Source organism: Haliotis rufescens, unplaced genomic scaffold, assembly GCF_023055435.1.
Source record: "Haliotis rufescens isolate VD_foot unplaced genomic scaffold, xgHalRufe1.0.p SCAF_24, whole genome shotgun sequence".
NCBI classification, from domain to species: Eukaryota; Metazoa; Mollusca; class Gastropoda; order Lepetellida; family Haliotidae; genus Haliotis; species Haliotis rufescens.
This window is the reverse complement of record NW_025963935.1, coordinates 720,553-747,663: the sequence shown is the minus strand read 5'-3', so window position 1 is coordinate 747,663 and position 27,111 is coordinate 720,553. Positions and strand designations below refer to the sequence as shown.

The 27,111-nt window shown below is 42.5% G+C and overlaps 1 protein-coding gene across 5 annotated transcripts in view; it reads right to left on the bottom strand.

The window, feature by feature from the left end:
- The window catches only part of LOC124122918 (E3 ubiquitin-protein ligase TTC3-like), an 87,947-nt gene that overhangs the window by 12,624 nt on the left and 48,212 nt on the right, over positions 1-27,111 (bottom strand). For all 5 annotated transcript variants that reach the window (XM_048401911.1, XM_048401912.1, XM_048401915.1 and 2 more), the window contains 10 exons: positions 19,251-19,370; positions 16,740-16,829; positions 13,812-13,901; positions 12,649-12,716; positions 10,317-10,459; positions 8,108-8,199; positions 7,439-7,593; positions 6,616-6,759; positions 3,444-5,082; positions 1,991-2,109 (listed from right to left, as the gene is read on the bottom strand). In XM_048401911.1, the coding sequence (XP_048257868.1) occupies positions 1,991-2,109; positions 3,444-5,082; positions 6,616-6,759; positions 7,439-7,593; positions 8,108-8,199; positions 10,317-10,459; positions 12,649-12,716; positions 13,812-13,901; positions 16,740-16,829; positions 19,251-19,370 (2,660 nt within the window). The remainder of the gene's footprint in view (positions 1-1,990; positions 2,110-3,443; positions 5,083-6,615; positions 6,760-7,438; positions 7,594-8,107; positions 8,200-10,316; positions 10,460-12,648; positions 12,717-13,811; positions 13,902-16,739; positions 16,830-19,250; positions 19,371-27,111) is intronic.

Sequence of the window (27,111 nt, the reverse complement as noted above, 5' to 3'; positions counted from 1 at the left end):
TGGGCGTGTGAGAGGGTGTGTGAGGTGTCAGTGGGTGTGTCAGTGGGTGTGTGAGAGGGTGTCAGTAGGTGTGTCAGTGGGTGTGTGAGAGGGTGTGAGAGGGTGTCAGTAGGTGTGTGAGAGGGTGTGTGAGAGGGTGTATCAGTAGGTGTGTGAGAGGGTGTGTCAGTGGGTATGTGAGAGGGTGTCAGTAGGTGTGTGAGAGTGTGTCAGTAGGTGTGTCAGTGAGTGTCAGTGGGGGTGTTAGGGTGTGTCAGGGTGTGTGAGGTGTGAGTGGGTGTGTGAGAGGGTGTCAGTTGGTGTGTGAGAGGGTGTCAGTGGGTGTGTCAATGGGTGTGTGAGAGGGTGTCAGTGGGTGTGTGAGAGGGTGTGTCAGTGGGTGGGTGAGAGGGTGTCAGTGGGTGTGTGAGAGGGTGTCAGTGGGTGGGTGAGAGGGTGTCAGGGGGTGTGTGAGAAGGTGTGTCACTGGGTGAATGAGAGGGTGTTTTAGGGGGGGGGTATGAGGGGGTGTGTGAGAGGGTGTGTGAGAGGGTGTGTCAGTGGGTGTGTGAGCGGGTGTGTCAATGGGTGTGTGAGAGGGTGTCAGTGGGTGTGTGAGAGGGTGTTTGAGGTGTCAGTGGGTGTGTCAGTGGGTGTGTGAGAGGGTGTGTGAGAGGGTGTGTCAATGGGTGTGTCAATGGGTGTGTGAGAGGGTGTCAGTGGGTGTGTGAGAGGGTGTCAGTGGGTGTGTGAGAAGGTGTCAGTGGGTGTGTGAGAAGGTGTGTCAGTGGGTGAATGAGAGGGTGTTTTAGGGGGGGGTGGGGGGGGAATGAGGGGGTGTGTGAGAGGGTGTGTGAGAGGGTGTGTGAGAAGGTGTGTCAGTGGGTGTGTCAGTGGGGGTATCAGTAGATGTGTGAGAAAGTGTGTCAGTGGGTGTGTGAGAAGGTGTGTCAGTGGGTGAATGAGAGGGTGTTTTAGGGGGGGGGGTATGAGGGGGTGTGTGAGAGGGTGTGTGAGAGGGTGTGTCAGTGGGTGTGTGAGAGGGTGTGTCAATGGGTGTGTCAATGGGTGTGTCAATGGGTGTGTGAGAGGGTGTCAGTGGGTGTGTGAGAGGGTGTCAGTGGGTGTGTGAGAGGGTGTCAGTGGGTGTGTGAGAAGGTGTGTCAGTGGGTGAATGAGAGGGTGTTTTAGGGGGGGGGTATGAGTGGGTGTGTGAGAGGGTGTGTGAGAGGGTGTGTGAGAAGGTGTGTCAGTGGGGGTATCAGTAGATGTGTGAGAAAGTGTGTCAGTGGGTGTATCAGTAGGTGTGTGAGAAAGTGTGTCAGTGGGTGTGTGAGAGGGTGTGTGAGCGGGTGTGTCAATGGATGTGTGAGAGGGTGTCAGTGTGTGTGTGAGAGGGTGTGTCAGGCGGTGTGTGTGAGAGGGTGTGTCAGGCGGTGTGTGAGAGGGTGTCAGTGGGTGGGTTAGAGGGTGTCAGTGGGTGTGTGAGAAGGTGTGTCAGTGGGTGAATGAGAGGGTGTTTTAGGGGGGTGTATGAGGGGGGTGTATGAGGGGGGTGTATGAGGGGGGTGTATGAGGGGGTGGGTGAGAGGGTCTCAGTGGGTGTGTGAGAGGGTGTGTGAGAGGGTGTGTCAGTGGGTGTATCAGTAGGTGTGTGAGAAAGTGTGTCAGTGGGTGTATGAGTAGGTGTGTGAGAAAGTGTGTCAGTGAGTGTGTGAGAGGGTTTGTCGGTGTATCAGGTGTTAGTGGGTGTGTCAGTGGGTGTGTGAGAGGGTGTGTCAGTGGGTGTATCAGGTGTGTCAGTGGGTGTGTGAGAGGGTTTGTCGGTGTACCAGAGGGTGTCAGTGGACGTGTCAGAGGATATGTCAGTGTTAGTGGGTGTCGCAGAGGGTGTCCCTGGAACAGAGGGACAACCTCAAGAAAGTCCCTACTCAGAGGTTATTCCATGAATGGTAAAGGCAATAGGATAACGCACGAGAAGGGTATGAGGAGAGACAGACGTGGTGCTGACCTGTGGTTGAGCTGTTGGAGGGCCACCATCTGTTGCTTCAGCAGCTCCACCTGCTGCACGTAAATCTGCTGCTCCTGCGTTGTCTTCATCTTCTCCAGCATCAGCTGTTTGGTGGCTGCCTGCATTACAAGACGGGTTTACTTACTGTCTCATTATCTTTGTTTTTTTGGTTTGGTTTGTTGTTTAACGCCGCACTCAGCAATATTCCAGCTATATGACGGCGGTCTATAAATATCTTGTATGCATGGTATAAATTTGAAGCAAGTGCTATTTATTAGCCTGTTTATTGAACACATTGCCGTCTGCTTTCACTGCAGTCTGCTCATAACTTAAAGTTGCACAAACCGATATTAACTTGCATCAGAGCAGCGTTGTTTGTTGTTTAACTCCGCACTCGGCAATATTCCAGCTATATGACGGCGGTCTGTAAATAATCGAGTCTGGACCAGACAATCCAGTGATTGACATCATTAGCATCCATCCACGCAACTGGGGTCGATGACATTCATCAATCAAGTCAGTGAGCCTGACCACCCAATCCTGTTAGTCGCCTCTTACGACAAGCATAGTCGCCTTTTACGGCAAGCATGGGTTGCTGAAGACCTATTCTATCCCGGAATCTTCACGGGTCCATTATCTTTGGTATAAATATCAAATCTGACATACACAGATCAAGACACACTGACTCCAACATTATATTCTAAAACAATTTGTTTATATATTGAATCCCATACTTTAACTTTTGCTGCCTGTTAACAAATACTCCTTTGATGGTACTCTTGTCTGGGTGCAGATGCCATCGTGCTCCATAACAAACCCACAACAAAAGGCCAGATTTCTAAAATGATATGTTTCTGTTCACAGATTTTAATCAAAGCTAGGTCAAAGCGATTTTTAAAATTATACGAACGAACGAACGACGGCTACAAAAATACTTATGGCACTGTGTATTTGTATTCAAAAGTGGCAACTTACGTTGATTTTGTACATTCAGAAATCAGACATGCTGCTATGAAAGCATTGTTCACTGGAATGGAGAAAGATGGTTGTAAGCCTATGCTGAAGTGTGGGAGGAGCGATCACCTTAGCGCTAAATGAGTGAGTAAGTGAGTGAGTATTGTTTTATGCCGCTTTTAGCAATATTCCAGCAATATCACAGCGGGGGACACCAGATAATGTGCTTCACACATCGTACACATGTGGGGAATCCATCATGGGTCTTTGGCGTGACGAGCTAACGCTTTAACCACAAGGCTTTGCTCATAAACAAAGTATAGTGAGTGAGTGAGTGAGTATGGTTTTACGCCGCTTTTAGCAATATTCCAGCAATATCACGACAGGGGACACCAGAAATTGGCTTCACACATTGTACCCATGTTGGGAATCGAACCCGGGTCTTCGGCGTGACGAGCGAATGCTTTGACCACTAGGCTACCCGACCGCCCCTCCTTACCGTAAGACTGATCTTCTCCTCCTGGGCTTTGTGCAGTGTGGCGACGAGCTGCGTGTGCTGCTCCTGCATCGTCTTGTAGTGGAGGAACAGGCTGTTGATGTCCAGGTCCGTGTTGGTCGACACCGACACGCCGCTGTACATCGTCTGCACTTGCACATCCACCGACGACTTCGGCTTCAGCCAGTTGTGGTCCTGGGAAAACACTGAACTCTTGTCCAGTCCAAACAACGAATACGACTCGGACGTGTTTGCAGCTGTGAAACTGGAGGCCGTGTTAGGCTCGAGTCCGTCCGCTGGCGACCATGTTGAGCTGGTGTTGTCCTGGGACTGAAGAGACGCGAGGCTGGGGAAGGGGGTGTACACTGACTGTTGGGCCGTCTTGGTCAGCCTGTCCTGGAATGTGTTGAATCCGTTATCCTGGGAGGCTTTGGGGTAGATGGGGGTGGGGCTACTACCCCAGATACTGGTCACACTGCTCTCTGATGCGTCGCCACCCCCATGGGTCAGGGGGCTATCACAACTGCTAGGTCGGGAGTCAAAGGAACCAAAAGCATCTTTAGATGAAGAACTCAAAAAAGGACGTGGAGGAATGATAGTTTTATCCAATGAATTTTTGCGTTTGGTATCCAATAAATCTAGGTTTCCATGCAAGCTGTCAGAATTGTGAAACGAACTGGAAGAAAAAACATCATTTGAAACCTCCTTCTGCACAGTGGTTCTGGAATAGGCTGATTTGAAACCTTGACTCTGAAGAGCTGGGGATACAGTGCGATAACCAAGTTCAAATTCACCTAACTCAGAATGAGATGACCTTGAACTGCAACGGCTAGGGTCAAGGTCATCCGATTTGACACTACTGGGTGCAAGAGCTGAATCCAAGATTTTAGAACCCACACCACGAATCTTTGCCAAAGAAATACTTTCCGACACACTGTCACTTCCTCCCTCCCAACTTTCCCTGCTCCAATCAGCTTCACAAAAATTGTTCGTAGTCTCTAAGTCATCATCTAAATCGTCGGCACACAACTGAAAATCGTCTATGTCGTCCATGTTTTCTAAAAGCGTCTTTTCCGCACTTTTGCTACTATTTGGCTGCGAGGGAAGAGTAAAGTCGTCCAGAGAATTATATGTGGATGGTTTAACCCTGGGGGCTGCACTGACAGTTTTCACAAGCTTATCTATCTCACATCCAGCTTCACACGAATTCATAGCATTAATCACAAAAGGATCCTTATTGACACAATGTTCCACAAACACACCAGCACTAGGCTGTGGCTTGAACTCCTGGGCAGCAGGGTTCAGCGACATCTTAGAAGCTTTATTCACATCCGACGACACAACACTATTCACAGCCCGCGGTTTAGTTTTCACATCACTTGGAACAGTCTGTTTAGCGCCCAAGGTGGGATACTCGGTCTTGTGGGCCACGGCCAGCGACCGAGCATGCACAGCGTCTTTTAACAAACACACATAGTTGTCTATAAGTCCGAACTTCAGCGACTGCTGCAGGAAGCCTCGAAGACCTCCGTAAGTGTCTATGACCTCTCGGGCCTCCATGGGGAAGTCCTCCAGCTCCTTGGTCAGCACAGAATCGTTCACATGCAGAGGGCCGTGCTCACCTAGCAGCTCCGCAAAATACCTGAGGGCAGAACATTGTACATTCAAGTTGGTTTCTTCGTCTGTTTGTTTGTTTGTTGTTTAACGCTGCACTCAGCAATATTCAAGCTATATGACAGCGGTCTGTTAATAATAAAGTCTGGAACACACAATCCAGTGATTGACGACATGCGCATCAATCTATGTAAATGGGATATAATGGCATGCATCAACCAAGTCAGCAAGTCTGACCATCCGATCCCGTTAGTTGCCTCTTACGACAAGCATGGGTTGCTGAAGACTACTTCTAACCCGATCGTTCACATGCAGAGGGCCATGCTCACCTAGCAGCTCCGCAAAATACCTGAGGGCAGAACATTGTACATTCAAGTTGGTTTCTTCGGTTGTTTGTTTGTTGTTTAACGCTGCACTCAGCAATATTCAAGCTATATGACAGCAGTCTGTTAATAAGTGAGGTGAGGTGAAATGGGGTTTAACGTCACGTTCAAGATTATTGCACTTATATAGCGACATGCGTTTGTGTGGCTGCTTGTACTAGTCCGGACTGATGCCGATTTATAGTGCTAGCCCACTGAGATACCATGCCACAGTTTAACATGAATACCCCACTCAGACACAGTATACTGACTCCAAGCCGACCAGTCCTTGTTTTAGCCCCTTAATGCCGAGCACCAGACAGGGCAACAACAAGTACCATCTTTTAATGTCTTTTGGTTAATGCGGTCGGGGCTCGAACTCCGGACCTTCCACTCTCCGGGCGGACGCTCTACCACTAGACCACGGAGGCGGTCTCAGTCTGTTAATAATAAAGTCTGGACCACACAATCCAGTGATTGACGACATGCTCATCAATCTATGTAACTGGGATATAATGGCATGCATCAACCAAGTCAGCAAGTCTGACCATCCGATCCCGTTAGTTGCCTCTTACGAAAAGCATGGGTTGCTGAAGACTATTTCTAACCCGATTGTTCACAAGGGGAGACAAGCATGGGTTGCTGAAGACTATTTCTAACCCGATTGTTCACAGGGGGAGACAAGCATGGGTTGCTGAAGACTATTTCTTACCTAATGTTCACAGGGGGCAGACAAGCATGGGTTGCTGAAGACTATTTCTAACCCGATTGTTCACAGGGGGAGACAAGCATGGGTTGCTCAAGACTATTTCTAACCCGGATGTTCACAGGGGGAGACAAGCATGGGTTGCTGAAGACTATTTCTAACCCGATTGTTCACAAGGGGAGACAAGCATGGGTTGCTGAAGACTATTTCTAACCCGATTGTTCACAAGGGGAGACAAGCATGGGTTGCTCAAGACTATTTCTAACCCGGATGTTCACAGGGGGAGACAAGCATGGGTTGCTCAAGACTATTTCTTACCCTAATGTTCACAGGAGACAAGCATGGGTTGCTGAAGACTATTTCTAACCCTAATGTTCACAGGGGGAGACAAGCATGGGTTGCTGAAGGCTATTTCTAACCCGGATGTTCATGGGGGAGACAAGCATTCGATTCACCGAATACTTGCGTGAATGGTAACAGCACTACTACTTACACAAAGAGATTGTTGGCCACTTCGTTGTGCTTGTTGTTCTGGGGGTTGATGGACTGGTCATAAACCGAATTAAAATCCTGAACCTTTTGATGTAAACTTGGAGGGACAGAAAAAGGGTTGTCACTATTATATGTGGCCCTTGGTCTGAAATGAGAGGATGTTAAACAATAGAGATCAAACTGTGGTGGTCCTGTGAACGGTGAAGTCAGTAATGATAGGTTTTGTTTGTTGTTTAATGCCTACTCAGCAATATTCCCGCTATATGACGGCGGTCTGTCAATAATAAAGTCTGGACCAGACAATCCAGTGATTGACATCATGAGCATCGATCCACAGCAATATTCCAGCTATTTGATGGCGGTCTGTCAATAATAAAGTTTGGACCAGACAATCCAGTGATTGACATCATGAGCATCGATCCACAGCAATATTCCAGCTATTTGATGGCGGTCTGTCAATAATAAAGTCTGGACCAGACAATCCAGTGATTGACATCATGAGCATCGATCCACAGCAATATTCCAGCTATTTGATGGTGGTCTGTCAATAATAAAGTCTGGACCAGACAATCCAGTGACTGACATCATGAGCATCGATCCATGCAATTGGGATACGACGACATGCGTCAACAAAGGCAAGGAGCCTGACCACCCGATCCCGTTAGTCGCCTCTTACAGCAAGCATAGCCGCCTCTTACAGCAAGCATGGGTGGCTGAAGACCTATTCTACTCCAGTCTGTCTGTATTGAGAGCACGTTACACACAAGGCGCATCTTCTAACTCTCAACGCCAAGTTTCATGCAGACTAGTGTAGCTTGTCTTACATTCTGGGAGCACACTTGTCGTCCTCCGTGTCACTCAGTACAGAGTGTTCCCCAAGCAGCTGGTCTTCTCTACGGTCGGAGAAATTCACCTCCACATTGAGGACCTGTTTAGTTTTCTTCTTCTCCTTCTTCGGTTTACTCAACTTTGGCTTGCCCTGAAATTTCATGAGGTGAGTGTGTAGGGGTGACTATTGGCCTGGATATCACTAACCAAAACCAATAACTGTTTTTGTTGTTGTTTAACGTCGCACACAGCAATATTACAGCTATATGACGGCGGTCTGTCAATAATCGAGTCGGGACCAGGCAATCCAGTGATTGACATCATGAGCATCGATCCACAGCAATATTTCAGCTATGTGGCGGCGGTCTGTCAATAATCGAGTCTGGACCAGACAATCCAGTGATTGACATCATGAGAATCACTCCATTGGGATCAATGACATGCATCAACCAAGTCAGAGAGCCTGACCACCCGATCCCGTTAGTCGCCTTTTACAGCAAGAAGGTTGTTGAAGGGAGCGTTTACAATATGACAAGTCAGGGCATTCATAATTCCCATCGGACTGCTGTAGGCTTCGAGGTCTTCTTCCTGTGTGCAGGTCAAGATAAATCCCTGCCATGTTCAACATGGCCAGGAACTAAATGAAAAAGTTCTGACCCACCCACCTTGTACAGAGTGGCCTCCTCCGCCTCCTCCTTCTTGTACAGGACTGTGTCGGCCTTCGCAAGGTGCTTCAGATCCGACTCGTCTTTAAGAACTGCCAACACAACAGGGTAGGGGGGACTATTGGTCTGGAGATCACTATTGCTATAACTATTGATATTGAAAGAGTGAGTGAGTGAGTATGGTTTTACGCTGTTTTTAGCAATATTCCAGCAATATCACGGCGGGGGACACCAGAAATGGGCTTCACACATTGTACCCATGTCGGGAATCGAACCCGGGTCTTCGGCGTGTCGAGCGAACGCTTTAACCACTAGGCTACCCGACCGCCCCGATATTGAAAGAAACTATTGCGATAATCATTGATATTGCAAGCAACTACAGCTATAAATATTGATATTTTTCAGTGTATCATTTTAGATGGATTTTAGAGTTGAATTTAACCTTGGAACTGAAGTTTCCTTTGAATGTGATAACAATAAGACTTCCAAACACTCGATTTTCCACCCAAGTTTGTCACAAACTCTGCTTGACTGTTACCCTCCGCTGTTTTACTTTAAGAAAGACTGGTTGCTAAGCATCAAGGGCAGTTAACTCTAATCCTCACACTGCTGCGTTCACAAGCGTGTTTCGGACACTCAATCGCATGACTTGGTAAATACAAATTGAAACTATCGATATTCCTAACTGAAATGGATATTATTGATCGGAAACTGATTTAACAATCCATTTATTTACTTTAAGTGCTTACCAATAGCAATATATCGATATTTCGATTTATCGTGACACCCCAAAGGAGGGTGTTTGTAAGTGAGGTGAAATGAGGTTTAATGTCATGTTAAAGATTACTGCACTTATATAGCAACGTGCATGCACATGTGTATGAATTATAGTGAAACCATGCCGCAGGTAAACATGAGTACAACACTCAGACACAGTATACCGACTCCGAATCAATCAGTCCATGTTTTTAGCCCCTTAGTGTTGAGTGCGAGGTAGGGAAACAATAAGTCCCATCTATTAACGTCTTTTGACATGACGCGGCTGGCAGATGGTAGGGTACTGACAAACCTGCAAACAATGAGGCAAATCTAGGCTTGAAACCCATGATCATAGGATTCTGGTCTGCAAAAGGGACACAACTCTGCACAGCAAATATTAGCATGATTAGAACCTTAGGGTCACCCTGCAACCATGCAGTGTTAGAAACTGGCACTAGTCCTGTAGTCCTTGCCAAACTTCCCAATAGTTAAGGTATCCTAAGGACTAGTAGAAAATTGCCCTTTTTAGGGGTTTTGCTATATCATAGTATATGTTATCATTATAAGGACTAGTTGGCTGAAACTGTTAGTTTCTATCGCTGCCATGCCGAATTGATGCCAGAAGATTTTCTATTTACACTAACCAAAACCTGCCTGAAAGGAGACAAAAGGATATCGCAATACTTGAATCATTATTCCAATAAATTGTTTGTTTGTTTGTTTGTTGTTTAACGCCGCACTCAGCAATATTCCAGCTATATGACGGCGGTCTGTAAATAATCGAGTCTGGACCAGACAATCCAGTGATTGACAGCATGAACATCGATCCACGCAATTGGGATCGATGAAATGTATCAACCAAGTCAGCGAGCCTGACCACCCGATCCCGTTAGTCGCCTTTTACGACAAGCATAGTCGCCTTTTACAGCAAGTATGGGTTGCTGAAGACCTATTCTACCCCGGAATCTCTGATGGGTCAATTGCAATAGTCAGGGCCATACCCGTCACTGTACCCGTTCACAATAAACATACAGAAAATAGTTTTGTGCATACATACATACATACATACATACATACATACATACATACATACATACATACATACATACATACATACATACATACATACATACATACATACATACATACATACATACATACATACATATATATATATGAGAGTGTACCTTGGTTTGTTTGTTTGTTGTTTAATGCCACACTCCAGCGGTCTGTAAATAATTGACCAGACAATCCAGTGATTGACATCATGAGCATCGATCCACACAACTGGGATACAATGACATGCATCAACCAAGTCAGCGAGCCTGACCACCCGATCCCTTTAGTTGACTCTTACGACAAGCATAGTCACCGGATCCCGTTCGTCGCATTACCGTATATGGTTGCTGAAGACAAACATGAAAGTGAGCTGTGCCAGTATTTGCCTTACCTTGCTGTGCCAGAGAGAGGGCATCGGTTGTGTCTTCCTCCTCTTCCTCTTCCTGTTGTTTCTCCACCTCGGCTTCCCGAGCTTCCTTCCTCTTCTGCTTCCGCAGTGCTTTCTTCTCCGCTTTACGAGATATCTTGTCTTGGCTGCAACAGGTGAAGTGAAATGGGGTTAAAATCGTGTCAAGAATGATTCCTTACATGGAGACGCGCACGCACTTGTGAGCTGCTAGTGCTAATCTGGACTTACAGTTTTACAGTGAGTGAGTGAGTGAGTGAATATGATTTAAGGCCGCTTTTAGCAATATTCCAGCAATATCACAGCGGGGGACACCAGAAATGGGCTTCACACATTGTACGCATGTCGGGAATCAAACCGGGGTCTTCTGCGTGATGAGCGAACGCTTTAACCACTAGGCTACCCGACCGCCCTGCAGTTTTACAGAGCCTGCCCAATGAGATACCATGCCGCAGTTTAACATCGATACTCAACTTAGACACAATACTGACACCAAATCAACCAGTCCTTGTGTCAGGCAGGGTAACAAGTACCATCTTTTAACGTCTTTTGATATGAGGCAGCCAGGGATCAAACCCGCTCTCCAGGCAGACACTGTATCTACTAGACCATGGAGGTGGTCCAAGCTGCATGATGAGGTTACCAGCGTATGTTTTACCTGCTTGTTGCGTAACGCTGTCTTCAGCAATATTCAAGCTGTATCATGTCGCCAAACAAGTGGTTGACATTAGGAGCAATATCCCACACTGTCATGGCACAATGTTTGTTTGATATTTAATGCCGCTGTCAGCAATATTCCAGTTACATGACAGCTGCTTGTATGTAATGTTTGGAGAAAACAGTGATTGACATCATGAGCCACATCCCACGATGTCAGTTTGTTTGTTTGTTTGTTGTTTAATGCCGCACTCAGCAATATTCCAGCTATATGACAGCGGTCTGTCAATAATCAAGTCTGGTCCAGTGAATCCAGTGATTGATATCATGAGCATTGATCCACCCAATTGGGAAATGGTGACTCTTCCGTGAGTCAAGGTACATGCAGTGATTGTACAAGATAATTGATAATCAATTATGTATGTACAGCAGTACCCTGTCCATTTTCACCTTGACCAGGGACCAGCTGGGGACCTACCATATTCCCGAGGCAAGAGCGTTAACTGACTTTAAAAAGTCCAGTTTCCACCCTTGCCGAACTCGCCTGGAATTCCTGGGCTCGATCGTAGCGCCACCAGTGGCTATTACGAGTTATATCCATTCTATGCCTCTCCCATATGTACCAATCAAATTCCACCTCTCGTATCATATGCATTTGTTTCAAACAAAATGGCAGCGCCCAGTCAAGACGATCTGATCGACCATCAAGATCTATTTTGTGATAAAATGGTTCTAACTTCGCAAAGTGCATCAAATCACGTGAGCACCTTGATTAAAAACATGAAAAGATATAGAAAATATCTGCTGACAATGAGTTGGCGATGTACATGCTTTGCAAATCCTGCAATCGACCGAACTCTGCATGATAGTTTACGAACCTGAATCCGATTTCGGTGCGCGATTTTGATTGGACTATGCATAGACTCGTTAGTCCAGCCAAAATGTAACTCCATAATCCCAGCCTAGTTCGGCAAGGTTGGAAACTGGACTTTCATAGCCAGTTAACTCCTTGCCTCAGGAAGATGGGGACCTACGTGTGTCAGGCCAAAAACACCAGGGGCCAGGCCAGGGCGGATAGGCGGGTCACAGGTGGGTGGTACCCCCATTCATTGTGTAGTAGTTGCTTTGTTTGTTTGTTGTTTAACGCCACACTCAGCAATATTCCAGCTATATGACGGCGGTCAGTCAATAATCGAGTCTGGACCAGACAATCCAGTGATTGTGATCCTGAGCATCGATCCACGCAATTTGGATACGATGACATACATCAACCAAGTCAGCAAGCCTGACCACCCTATCCCGTTTGCTGACTCTTACGGCAAGCATGGGTTGCTGCAGACCTATTCTTCCCCGGATCCTTGTGGGTGTGTGAGCAAGTGAGTGAACTGGGTTTGAAGCTGCTGTGAAGAGTATTCCAGTATCACATCGCATCAGCTTAATGTGGGAGAGATCCCAAGGTGATGAGGGCCTCAGACGTTTACCACTTCGGTGAAACCCACGAGCTGGTGCTGACAACCTTCAAAAATAATCGGTGCGAAATGTGATTCGAACTCACGATCATAGGTTTCTGGCGCACCCAAGGGAAGCAACTCTGCACAGCGAATTGTGGTTCCTTAGACAACTGGGCAATTTCGACAAAACATCAGGTTGAAAAACTTACCTTGAAGGTTCGAGCTTCAGTAATTTCTTCTGATTTTTAGATTTTTGTAATGGTTTGTCTGATGTATACTGTCAACAAAACAAACAAAACTATTCTTACATTTATTCATGCCTTCAATGTCCAATTGCGTGTTAGGAATTTTCACTATTTTTCTTTCATTGATGAGTAGAAAAAGTAGTAAAAAAAATTCTGAATTAAGTTGGTGTTTTATTCCCAAATCTGAAAAACTCATTTAGCAATAGAACAGATCACAAGCCGTTGTAATGTATGTCCCCATATCAAATTCCCCATGACAGCATTGATCAGGATATAGGACATCATGAGGCAAATTTTGATTGTATTTTTTTAAATACCATATGTTTATACAACACAAAAAACAAAATTTGTGAAGTAATTTTTTTCAAACACCAACTTCAAGTTTTGAGAGAAAGAAATCTGTAAACCAACTATGAACGTTTAACAAAAGTTTCTGAATATCAGCTATTGCCTGCCATTTCAAGGATTCAGAACAGGCCCAACCCAAGACAGTTTGTCTAATGTTATTTGTTGACTTGTTTAACGCCGCACTCAGCAATATTCCAGCTATATGACGGCGGTTTGTAAATAATCGAGTCTGGACCAGACAATCCAGTGATTGATATTGTGAGCACTGATCTACTCTGTTGGGGTACGATGACATGCACCAACCAAGTCACCGAAATTTGACAGTGTTGTATAAATAAAATCAGATTAAAAAGGCAGGTAAATTTGTTTTGTTTCTAAAATGTTCAACATTGACAACGTTCATGTGACAAGGCTTAACAGGTCCACCAAAGAAATGTTTCGTTTGTTTGTTTGTTGTTTAACGCAACACTCAGCAGTATTCCAGCTATATGACAGTGGAGTGTAAATAATCAAGTCTGGACAAGACAACCCAGTGATTGACATCATGAACATCGATCCACACAACAGGGAAATGACATGCATCAACCAAGTCAGCGAGCCTGACCACCCAATCCCATTAGTCGCCTCTTAAGACAATCATAGTCGCCTTTTACAGCAAGCAAGGGTTGCTGAAGACCTACTCTACCCAGATCTTCACAGGTCATAATACTTAGAATAGCAGAATGTTTTTAATATCTTCTGATCATGATAATGTTTAACAATATTTGTAAATGACTCACAACTTTAGGGTCTGCGTTATGCCTGTAGAGACAGATTCTCTGTATAAAAGAACTACAGTCCGGAGTTGGACAAGACTTATCTAGTTGTTCCTGAAACATAACAAGGAAAACAAGGTTACTGTTTGTAGTCAAACGCTTCAATCCAGTATTACGGCTACATTACAGCACTGGGCAGCGATAGTTAGTCCACAAGCAGCCATAGTTAGTCCACTAGCAGCAATAGATAGTCCACTAGCAGCCATAGTTAGTCCACTAGCAGCCATAGTTAGTCCACTAGCAGCGATAGTTAGTCCACTAGCAGCGATAGATAGTCCACTAGCAGCGATAGTTAGTCCACTAGCAGCCATAGTTAGTCCACTAGCAGCCATAGTTAGTCCACTAGCAGCGATAGTTAGTCCACTAACAGCGATAGTTAGTCCACTAGCAGCGATAGTTAGTCCACTAGCAGCGATAGATAGTCCACTAGCAGCGATAGTTAGTCCACCAGCAGCGATAGTTAGTCCACTAGCAGCGATAGTAAGTCCACTAGCAGCGATAGTTAGTCCACCAGCAGCCATAGTTAGTCCACTAGCAGCGATAGTTAGTCCACCAGCAGCGATAGTTAGTCCACCAGCAGCGATAGTTAGTCCACCAGCAGTGATAGTTAGTCCACTAGCAGCGATAGTAAGTCCACTAGCAGCCATAGTTAGTCCACTAGCAGCCATAGTTAGTCCACTAGCAGCCATAGTTAGTCCACTAGCAGCGATAGTTAGTCCACTAGCAGCCATAGTTAGTCCACTAGCAGCGATAGATAGTCCACTAGCAGCCATAGTTAGTCCACCAGCAGCCATAGTTAGTCCACCAGCAGCCATAGTTAGTCCACTAGCAGCCATAGTTAGTCCACCAGCAGCCATAGTTAGTCCACTAGCAGCGATAGTTAGTCCACTAGCAGCGATAGTTAGTCCACTAGCAGCCATAGTTAGTCCACTAGCAGCGATAGTTAGTCCACTAGCAGCGATAGATAGTCCACTAGCAGCCATAGTTAGTCCACTAGCAGCCATAGTTAGTCCACTAGCAGCGATAGTTAGTCCACCAGCAGCGATAGTTAGTCCACCAGCAGCGATAGTTAGTCCACTAGCAGCGATAGTTAGTCCACCAGCAGCGATAGTTAGTCCACCAGCAGCGATAGTTAGTCCACCAGCAGCGATAGATAGTCCACTAGCAGCGATGGTTAGTCCACTAGCAGCGATAGTTAGTCCACCAGCAGCGATAGTTAGTCCACCAGCAGCGATAGATAGTCCACCAGCAGCGATAGTTAGTCCACCAGCAGCCATAGTTAGTCCACCAGCAGCGATAGTTAGTCCACCAGCAGCCATAGTTAGTCCACTAGCAGCGATAGTTAGTCCACTAGCAGCGATAGTTAGTCCACTAGCAGCGATAGATAGTCCACTAGCAGCGATAGTTAGTCCACTAGCAGCGATAGTTAGTCCACTAGCAGCGATAGTTAGTCCACTAGCAGCGATAGTTAGTCCACTAGCAGCGATAGTTAGTCCACTAGCAGCCATAGTTAGTCCACCAGCAGTGATAGTTAGTCCACCAGCAGCCATAGTTAGTCCACCAGCAGCCATAGTTAGTCCACTAGCAGCCATAGTTAGTCCACCAGCAGCCATAGTTAGTTCACCAGCAGTGATAGTTAGTCCACTAGCTGCCATAGTTAGTCCACTAGCAGCGATAGTTAGTCCACTAGCAGCCATAGTTAGTCCACTAGCAGCGATAGTTAGTCCACTAGCAGCGATAGATACCAACAATTGGGGTCCACTAGTCCTTATAATGATAACATATAGCAAAACCCTTAAAAATAGCAAATGCCTACTAGTCATTATGATACCTTAAGTATTGGGCACTTTGGCAAGGACTACAGTACTAGTGCCAATTTTTAACGCTGACTAGTCCTCAAAATGAGAACACAGGATAATTCTAAGTGAGGTCTTGTGATTTTAGCCCCTAAATTGGAAAAAAAGGCCCCATTTTCAAACACAATGGGGCATTTTAACATTGTGCTGTATGGGCAAGTGTGCATGTACCTCGGGAATTTATGATTTCTCACATAAAGGGCCCATGTCAGAATGTTCCTTGAGTGACTCCCGAGAACGTATAGAAAAACCCTTAAAAAGGGCTAATTTCTACCTGTCCTTCTGATGCCTAAACTATTGGGCAATTTGTCCAGGACTATAGGCATGGTACCAATTTCTATTGCTGAGCAGAGTGTAAATAATAGCTACCAATATTCGCACTATGGGATGGAGGGCTGTAAATAATCATGTCTAGAGTGAGTGAGTTGGGTTTAACAGTATTTCAGTTATATCACAGCGTGTCAGCTTAATGTGGGAGGAAAGCCCGAAGTGATGCAGGTGTCAGACGTTTACCACTTCGGTGGAACCCACGAGCACGGGTATGGTGCTGACAAACCTAGAAACATTATCAGGGCGAACCGGGATTCAAACCCACAATCATAGGTGTCTTGCGTGCCCAAGGAACGCAACTCTGTACAGCGAATTGCGGCGCCTTAGACGACTGGGCCACCGGTGCCCCAATGATGTCTAGACCAGACTATCCAGTGATTGACATGTGCAACATCCCAAGGTGCAACAACAAGTTACTGAGTTTAACGCCGCACTCAGCAATATTCCAGCTATATGACGGTGGTCTGTAAATAATCGAGTCTGGACAAGACTATCCAGTGATTGACATCATTAGCATCAATCCACGCAACTGGGGTCGATGACATTCATCAATCAAGTCAGCGAGCCTGACCACCCGATCCCGTAAGTCGCCTCTTACTACAAGCATAGTCGCCTTTTACTGCAAGCATGGCTCCCTGAAGACCTATTCTACCCCGGATCTTCCAGTGTTGTCAATGGGGAAGCACCCTGCAAATGGCACACCTACCTTGTCGGACCCCTTCCCCTTGTAAGACTTCCAGCAGGCTACGTGAAACTCTACCACACAGAGAGACTGACAGTTCACTCGCACAAACCCCTGAAAGAAAGTAGATGGACTTTCAAAGACAACCTGCAACCTTTTCATTCAGAGCACAGGCCAATCTGGTACCTCAAGTTTGAGTCTGGAGAACCAGGATTTATCTGGCAAGTGTCATTAAAAATTCCCAATTCATGTTCTATCCCCGTATACTGACACGAATTAATACCCCACTCAGACACAGTACACTGACTCCGAGCCGACCAGTCCTTGTTCTATCCCTGTATAGTGCTAGCCCACTGAGGTACCATGCTGCAGTTTAACATGAATACCCCACTCAGACACAGTACACTGACTCCGAGCCGACAAGTCCTTGTTCTATCCCTGTATAGTGCTAGCCCACTGAGGTACCATGCCGCAGTTTAACATGAATACCCCACTCAGACACAGTATACTGACTCCGAGCCGACCAGTCCTTGTTCTATTCCCATATACTGCTAGCCCACTGAGATACCATGCTGCAGTTTAACATGAATACCCCACTCAGACACAGTATAATGACTCCGAGCCGACCAGTCCTTGTTCTATTCCCGTATACTGCTAGCCCACTGAGATACCATGCTGCAGTTTAACATGAATACCCCACTCAGACACAGTACACTGACTCCGAGCCGACCAGTCCTTGTTCTATCCCTGTATACTGCTAGCCCACTGAGGTACCATGCCGCAGTTTAACATGAATACCCCACTCAGACACAGTATACTGACTCCGAGCTGACCAGTCCTTGTTCTATTCCCGTATACTGCTAGCCCACTGAGATACCATGCCGCAGTTTAACATGAATACCCCACTCGGACACAGTATACTGACTCCGAGCCGACCAGTCCTTGTTCTATCCCCGTATACTGCTAACCCACTGAGATACCAACATATTAACATGAATACCCCACTCCAACAAAGCATACTGAGTTCGAGCCGATCAGTCCTTGTTTTATCCTGTTGATGTCGAAGTACGGGGTAGCAACATCTTTTGACGTTATTTGTCATATCCACTTGACCATGGCGGCGGCCATTCCAGACACAAGTAACCCATATTCATTGCAATATACCGAAAAACATGTCAACGGTTAGCATCTTTCCGAGGCAAGCGTGTCCACTAGCCTATATCAAAGCCTAGTTTCTACCCTTGCCACATCAAGGCCACTTTTCTAGGCTCGACCATGGCGCCACCCCGTGTAGATCACGAGTTGTGCCTCTTGTAATGAAAACATGATATCTATTCAGATCGCTGTTCTTATCTCGTATAGCTTCACAAAGATGGTGACTACCATAGTTGACGACCAAGTCGATCAGATTTGCGATTTCATCCCTGACACAAAAACATAGGCAATCATTGTGGGGTTAAAAGGATGAAAAAGACAACAAGTCAACAAGACAGACAGTGGTAAATCACTTTCATACGAAAATGTACCAGTCGTGGATGTTGATTTTGTGGAATGTTCTCTGATTGGGCTATCGATATGTGCGATAGTCGAATCATATTTAGCACAGGAAAGTAGGCTTGATGTGGCAACGGAGGTTGGTTGGTTGGTTGGTTGGTTTGTTGTTTAACGCTGCACTCAGCATATATTCCACCTGTATGTCGGCTGTCTGTAAATAATCGAGTCTGGACCAGACAATCCAGTGATTAACATCATGAGCATCAATCCCCGCAATTGGGATTGATGACATGCATCAACCAAGTCAGGGAGCCTGACCACCCGATCCCGTTAGTCGCCTTTACGACAAGCATAGTCGCCTTTTACGGCAAGCATGGGTTGCTGAAGACCTATTCTACCACGGATCTTCACGGGTCAGCAAGGAAAAAACAAGACTTTGATAAAGAGGCTAGTGGACGCTTTTGCCTTGGGAAGATGAAGGTTAGAGGCGTGAGAGGTCCCAACTTCCAAGTCTCCACAATCATCTTCCTGAGGCAAGGGAGTTTACTGACTGTAAAAGTCCAGTTTCCACCCTTGCCGAACTAGGCAGGAATTTCTAGGCTCGATCTTAGTGCCACCAGTGGCTATGACGAGTTATGCCCCTTCTATGTTCTTCTTAATGTTCAATCAGATTCTATCCCTCATATCACTTGCATTTGCTTCAAACAAAATGGCGGCGCGCAGTCAAGACGATCTGATCGATAATCAAAATCTATATTGTGATAAAAAAGCATCAAATCAGGTGAGCACAGGCAGTTTACAAACCAGACGTCAATTGTATTACATGATTTTGATTGGACTATGCATAGACTCGTTAGTCCAGCCAAAATGTAACTCCATAATTCCAGCCTAGTTTGCCAAGGGTGGTAACTGGACTTCTATAGTCAGTTAACTCCCTTGACTCAGGAAGATACTCCACAATTAGAATATGTCAACAATAAAACTTAATGTTCTTACAAGTGTACATTGCATGTAAAAGATTCCACAATAATATATTCTGACCTTAAAGTCTGGATCTGAGAAATATATAACATCTCTGTCCTCCTGACAGTTACCATGGCGACACACAGCGTCTGGAGTTGGCGGACGTTTACAGGTCTGGAGCAGCTCCCGAAGTAGAGCCTGAAATACAAGATGACAGGGGTTGAGTGACGAGTGATGAGTGACTCACAAATATACGAATCATTTGTGAGACATTTCATACCCATGGAACGACAAACAAAAAACGTTCTTGTCTGATGTGGGTCTGGCTATCGACACAGATCATATAGCAGCGTTATAAATTGGCACCAGTCCTGTAGTCCTTACCAAACTGCCCAATAGTAAAGGTATCCTAAGGACTAGTAGAAATTGGCCCATTTTAAGGGTTTTGCTATATGTTATCATTGTAGGGACTAGTGGACAAAAACTGTTAGTTTCTAACCCTGTTTTGAGGTAATTACGCCAAAAAAAGTCCTGAAGAAATGTAGATTTCACTCCACTGGGATTACTTTGTGGACATTGAGGATATAACAAAAACAGTCGCTTTCCAATTTTTAGCAATTGACATAAGCAACATTACTCAAGTCTGTTTCGGTAAATCTTAACTTTATTTCGTCAGAATAGTTTATGTAAGATATTATCAAAGACACAAATATTATATCGATAATAGTTCATTTTTGTTCCCACTGACGATAATTCCGATTATCAATATTCTCGGCCAGCCCTAGTCTGAAGTAAGGAATCCATGGATCAAGTGTCCGTCTCAGTAGCAGTAGTTCACTCATAAACTTGTTCACCAGAAAATGGTTCATGATAAACTTGTTCACCACAAAATGGTTCACGATAAACTTGTTCACCACAAAATGGTTCACGAGAAACTTGTTCACCACAAAATGGTTCACGATAAACTTGTTCACCACAAAATGGTTCACGAGAAACTTGTTCACCACAAAATGGTTCACGATAAACTTGTTCAACACAAAATGGTTCACGATAAACTTGTTCACCACAAAATGGTTCACTATAAACTTGTTCCCAAAATGGTTCACGATAAACTTGTTCACTACAAAATGGTTCACGATAAACTTGTTCACAACAAAATGGTTCACGATAAACTTGTTCACCACAAAATGGTTCTCGATAAACTTGTTCACCACAAAATGTTTCACGAGAAACTGGTTCACCACAAAATGGTTAACTATAAACTGGTTCACCATAAAGTGATTCACCACAAACAGGTTTACTATAAAGTGAGTCATCATAAATTGGTTCACTATAAAATGATTCGTCATAAATTGGTTCACTACAAAGTGATTCGTCATAAACTGGTTCATCACAAAATGGTTCACTATAAAGTGATTCATCATAAACTGGTTCACTATAAAGTGATTCGTCATAAACTGGTTCACTATAAAGTGATTCGTCATAAACTGGTTCACTATAAAGTGATTCATCATAAATTGGTTCACTATAAAGTGATTTATCATAAATTGGTTCACTATAAAGTGCGTCATCATAAACTGGTTCACTATAAAGTGATTCGTCATAAACTGGTTCACTATAAAGTGAGTCATCATAAACTGGCTCACCATATAACTGTTTCTCTCCAAACTGGTTCACTGTAAACAGTTTCTCCATGAAGAGGTTTACTATAAACTGTTTCTCCATAAACTGGTTTACAAGTGAGTGAATGTTGTTATTTATCGAGTAACATGATATCACATGACTTTGTAAAAGATGTCCGACGGTCGAAATCTGTATAACGAACGAGGGATATAACAAACTAAAATTAGTGGTCCCTTTGAGTTCATTATAACCGTAGTTAACTGTACTTCTGTAGTTTCTGAAAAATATGTGTCCCCATTTCATGCAGAATGCACCAAGTTGAAAAGCACGGGGCAAGGGACTTAGGGATAAATATTATAAATCACAAATCATCAAAAGGCACCAGTTTGCCACGAGACTGATCTGTATACCAAGTCTCATCTAAAAATATTCAAAGGTTTGGAGTTCTTCTCCAGAAATAAGCACTATCCTCACTTTCAGCAGAAGTCCAACTTTCTATTTTGAAAGCCATTTTTTATGATAAAAAAACTAAAATCCCAAATCATTAAAAGGCACCAGTTCACGACTTGACTGATGTGTATAGCAAGTTTCATCAAGAAATTTTGAACAGTTAAGGAGTACTGGTCCAGAAATGGAAAATTGATGGAGGACTGATGGATAAATGGACTGACATGCTGATCGCTATATGCCTCCATTTTTCAAAACGGAAGATAACAATTGTTTACTCTGAATGGTTAACCCAATTTTGTAATTTTCTTTTGAAATCTGATGCAAAATTACCTTTTTTCTAGGACAAATTATTTTTCAAAATATCCCAGGTCCAACTTAAACACTAACCAAACGTTAACCAATAGTCTAAAGCCCGAGTCTAGTAAAATTCTGTTTGGTCTTGTAAGTACAGCTGACAAAAGTCCATATGATAACACAGTAAAGGACCCAAAATGAAGCCCAGAGCCCAGTTCGGGCTCGTAAACTCAAACTCAACGCACACACTGCAGAAAATAAAACAGTCAGACCCTACCAACATACCATGGATGAGGAGGTACAGGTACTGCAAGAAATCTCTGAGGTTTAGCAAGAAGTAATCCTCGGCAGAAACAGGAATCCACTGATAGACGACACAGGAGACATGCAACCGTCATGCAATAGAGGCGAGATAAATCAATTCAATGTACCAGGGATTACGAGCACTGGTAACACTACTGTCGACACGTCAAACATTGCTGGGCTCTCCCCAATGTAGGAATCTCCACTCTTTCCAGCACAACATGAGTAAGCCCTGCACTAATTCATGTTATTTTATTTTTTTAACAATATATCCAATTATATACTATTGTTTTACAGAATTATATACCAATAATTTATATACATTCATATACCATTATTGTACACAATCATACAGTAAACTACGGTTATAACGAACACGCTTAAAACGAACTGACTGATATAACGAACTTATTTTTTAGTCCCGGTCTTTTGTTGTATATATGCTGTATATCTGCTTATAACGAACTACGGTTATAACGAACTAAAATTAGTGGTCCCTTTGAGTTCGTTATAACCGTAGTTTACTGTATACCAATATTGTACACATTCATATACCATTATTGTACAGAATCATATACCATTAATGTTTTACACAATTATATACCAATATTTTACACAATTATATACCAATATTTTACACAATTATATACAATTATTTTAAACAATTATGAGCACAAACTTTAACTTGATTTTTGGAAAGTAAAGAAATTTTCAGGTTACCATGACCTGCTGTTTAAGCGGCTACCCTCTTACTTCCTAAACTCAACACACAACTACTCATTTGCAGGACTGAAGGGCAACATCTCTAAACAAACATTAATGGTATATGAATGTGTAAAATAATGGTATATGATTCTGTAGAATAATGGTATATGAATGTGTAAAATATTGGTATATGATTCTGTAGAATAATGGTATATGAATGTGTAAAATATTGGTATATGATTCTGTAGAATAATGGTATATGAATGTGTAAAATATTGGTATATGATTCTGTAGAATAATGGTATATGAATGTGTAAAATATTGGTATATGATTCTGTAGAATAATGGTATATGAATGTGTAAAATATTGGTATATGATTCTGTAGAATAATGGTATATGAATGTGTAAAATATTGGTGTATGATTCTGTAGAATAATGGTATATGAATGTGTAAAATATTGGTATATGAATGTGTAAAATAATGGTATATGAATGTGTAAAATATTGGTATATGAATGTGTAAAATATTGGTGTATGATTCTGTAGAATAATGGTATATGAATGTGTAAAATATTGGTGTATGATTCTGTAGAATAATGGTATATGAATGTGTAAAATATTGGTATATGAATGTGTAAAATAATGGTATATGAATGTGTAAAATATTGGTATATGAATGTGTAAAATAATGGTATATGAATGTGTAAAATATTGGTATATGAATGTGTAAAATAATGGTATATGAATGTGTAAAATAATGGTATATGAATGTGTAAAATATTGGTATATGAATGTGTAAAATAATGGTATATGAATGTGTAAAACAATTGTACATGAATGTGTAAAATATTGGTATATGATTCTGTACAATAATGGTATATGATCGTGTAAAATAGCAGCATATGATTGTGTAAAATAGCGGTATATAAACATGTAAAATAATCCGTGTAAAATAATGGTATATGAATGTGTAAAATAATAATGGTATATGAATGTGTACAATAATGGTATATGAATGTGTACAATAATGGTATATGAATGTGTACAATAATGGTATATGAATGTGTACAATAATGGTATATGAATGTGTACAATAATGGTATATGAATGTGTACAATATTGGTATATGAATGTGTACAATAATGGTATATGAATGTGTACAATAATGGTATATGAATGTGTACAATAATGGTATATGAATGTGTACAATATTGGTATATGACTGTGGTCAGAGAAAGCTGTAATGCTGAACCTGGCCGGCCACATTGTGTCCAAGGCCTCAGCAAGCAGAAGCATCAGCTGTAGGCTATTACCACCTGGTTACAATGGCCAGGTGTGTCCTAATCACCAGGTGAGAAGGTGGTGTGACAGATGACACCTCACTAATGAGGTGTCCATGCCTCACTAATGAGGTGTCCACGATGCTGTTTCTCATCGCTAAGGAAGATAATGTATGGCCTGGTTTCAAATTCAACAAGGTTAAACATAGGTTACAAAAGGCTAGTTCCAGCTGCTCTAGGCCATAATCAGGTCAATGAGGGAAGGATCTTGTTATGGTCTCCTGGTTTGGCTTTTACTTATTTAATTACCATGGTAACCAAGACACACAGTGGAACAATATTTATACCCTTGAAAAGGGACCTTGTCGGTGCTTGTATAAAACTGAGCAGTGACATAAACAAAGACGTTCGACATCAATTTACTTCCGTATATATCATATTTTCCTATTGTTAGTTCATAATGTAATTTAAACGTTATTTTAAAACATTTCAGCATACATGTCTCCTTTTAAATAATCTGACAAAAAATCTAAAAACAATCATTACATAAACATTTCTATGTCTTAAAATGGGACTTTGCAGAAAATGAATCCAAACGTTTTATGCCATGTATCTAGGTAATAAACAAGTGCAAAAGTGAGCATGGCTCACTAATACCCCCGACCCGCCGGTAACCTCCCAAAACCCCTACATCCCATTTCCCCTACAGCTTAAGACAACAAAGTTCACGGTCCATGGCACTGCTAATCCCTAGTCTGTTACCTATTTCATACAATGGAACAACCCAAGAAACTCGAATAGATTGAGATAAATATTTAATTACGATTACGATATTATTCAAAATTCATAATACATTATAATAAAATGTTCATTTTTCAAAATTCATAATACATTATAATAAAATGTTCATTTTTTCAAAATTCATAATACATTATAACAAAATGTTCATGTTTCATCTCAACTGTAAATCATCTCATCTCAGTTTCTCAGTGTAATAATTGTTTCTTCCTATTGTTATTTTTGTAATTTCTAAAAATTGTCTTCTCATCATACAGGCATCTTTCATTACACTTACATTAATTTTTTTTTTTTTAACTTTCCTTTAAGCCCCCTAATCCCCTAAAGCTCTACCCCTTTCATTTCTACTACCTCTACTCCAGACCTTAATCTCTCCTTTAGGTAAGTTCATAATGCCTGACAGGTAAATGCCGCGTGTTGTTTTAACTAATTGTAGGGGAAATGGGATGTAGGGGTTTTGGGAGATAACCATGAGCGTGGCTCACTAATACCCCCGACCCACCTAGTGTGTCAGTAGTTACAAATTAAATAGCTAGGATAGGGTTAGGCAGGGTTCCCCCTAGACTCCAATATCTAAGAGTCACCTTGACTCAGCCTATGAATTTTTGGGAGTCAAAAATATTTTTTGAGAGTCAAATGTTTTATTGTATGATTAATGAAATTTAAAGTGTTCACTGTTAATGTTACACTTAAAGTTAAGTATCTTTTAAATATTATATGTCTTGAGTTTAAGTTAACAAGTGCTAATTAATGTTCTAAGCTGATTGTACTACAGAGAAATAAAGGATATATGAATGAGTGAGTGAGTGAGTATGGTTTTACGCCGCTTTTAGCAATATTCCAGCAATATCACGGCGGGGGACACCAGAAATGGGCTTCACACAATGCACCCATGTCGGGAATCGAACCCGGGTCTTCGGCGTGACGAGCGAACGCTTTAACCACTAGGCTACCCGACCGCCCCTATATATGAATGAAAAACAAAGTTTGTTGGTTTTATTTTTTCACAATCTTTAATTACTTCTCAAGCTCATGAAACAATTTACAGTGACAGTAATACAGGATGAATAAATAACATCAGTCTCAACTGTCAGACATAATTTTTAATCATGGATGGATATTAAAATACATTTCATGTCAGATTATAATTTAATACCACTAACTCATTTACATGTTTTATCTAGTTATCTTGTATTATCTATCAACAGTGAAGTTGAACTGAAGAATTGTGAACACTCGTAATATTTTCTGGTTGAATACAGTTTATTAGCAACAACAAACACGCCCAAAGCTTTACATTTTGTATATACCATATTTATTCTGGTATAATACGCACCCCTAATTATGGGAAATTAAATCCTGAAAAAAATATCTCTCGTGTATAATACGCACAGACTTTTCTTCAGTCTCATTTCAGGCTGTCATGATCTGTCATCGGAAATAGCATAACAAATCCGAATTGAATTACGCAAGTTAATCCTGTTGTTACACTATCTGGTAATAAAAATGTGTTCTCTGTATATCTGACCTGATGTTTGTCATCTATTTTATTAATTTTATTTAAAATTTTGTTCAATAATGTTTACCTAAATTTCGGCAAAAACATGTGTCCCTCCAATACTTACAACTTCCGTTTACCCCGTTCCATAGGTTCCGCTTTACCACATACTGTGACCGCGCCAAATCACATTATTCACCGCAACAATGATAATATTTTCTTCTGTTTCATTTTTTACGAGTCTACACATCTAGATAAACATGTCATGGTTAACTTTTAGTGAGAAAATATGCCGAAACGTGAAAAACCTTGTCCATTTGCGGAGTTTTCCTTTGTTTACATCACATGCTGTCATCGAAGCCACACGGAGTGTGAGAGTTACGTTCACTTATATATATTTTGTCATGTACCTCACAGTCGCACAGTTTTAGTAGCATATCTATATCATTATGCAAAACAATATGTAAAGCCCCCGGCTGTTCTGATTTTAGCGTTTGTTTTAAAACGAGAGAAAAGTCTGGTCATGTGACAGGCTATGCAAATTAGCCCATGGCAGTGGTGTTATGCGAAGTTATGTTACTTCTAAAAACGACGATTAATTAAAAACTAGACGTAAATTTTAAGATGTTTGCATATATTGTCTTCAGAAAATGTTTATAAATTAAGTTCAGGTGAGTAGTTGTAATATTTTCATTCCAAAGCTGGTAAACAACAACATAGATATTTTGAAATTGCGTCAGTCATGACGCAGTCATTTATTTCTGGACGTATTTTTCCTTACTTTAGAGTCATATACGCAAGAATTCTGCGTCAGGGGAAACCCTGGTTAGGGTTTGAAAAATTAATAAAAAAATGGAAAATTAATAAAAACAATTTTTTTCTTTTGACTGCACCCCTCCATATGACACAGATTATATGTACTAAGTTTGAGATGAATCCACTGGATAGTTTAAGAGAAATCGCACGGACAAAATTTTCGGACGGACG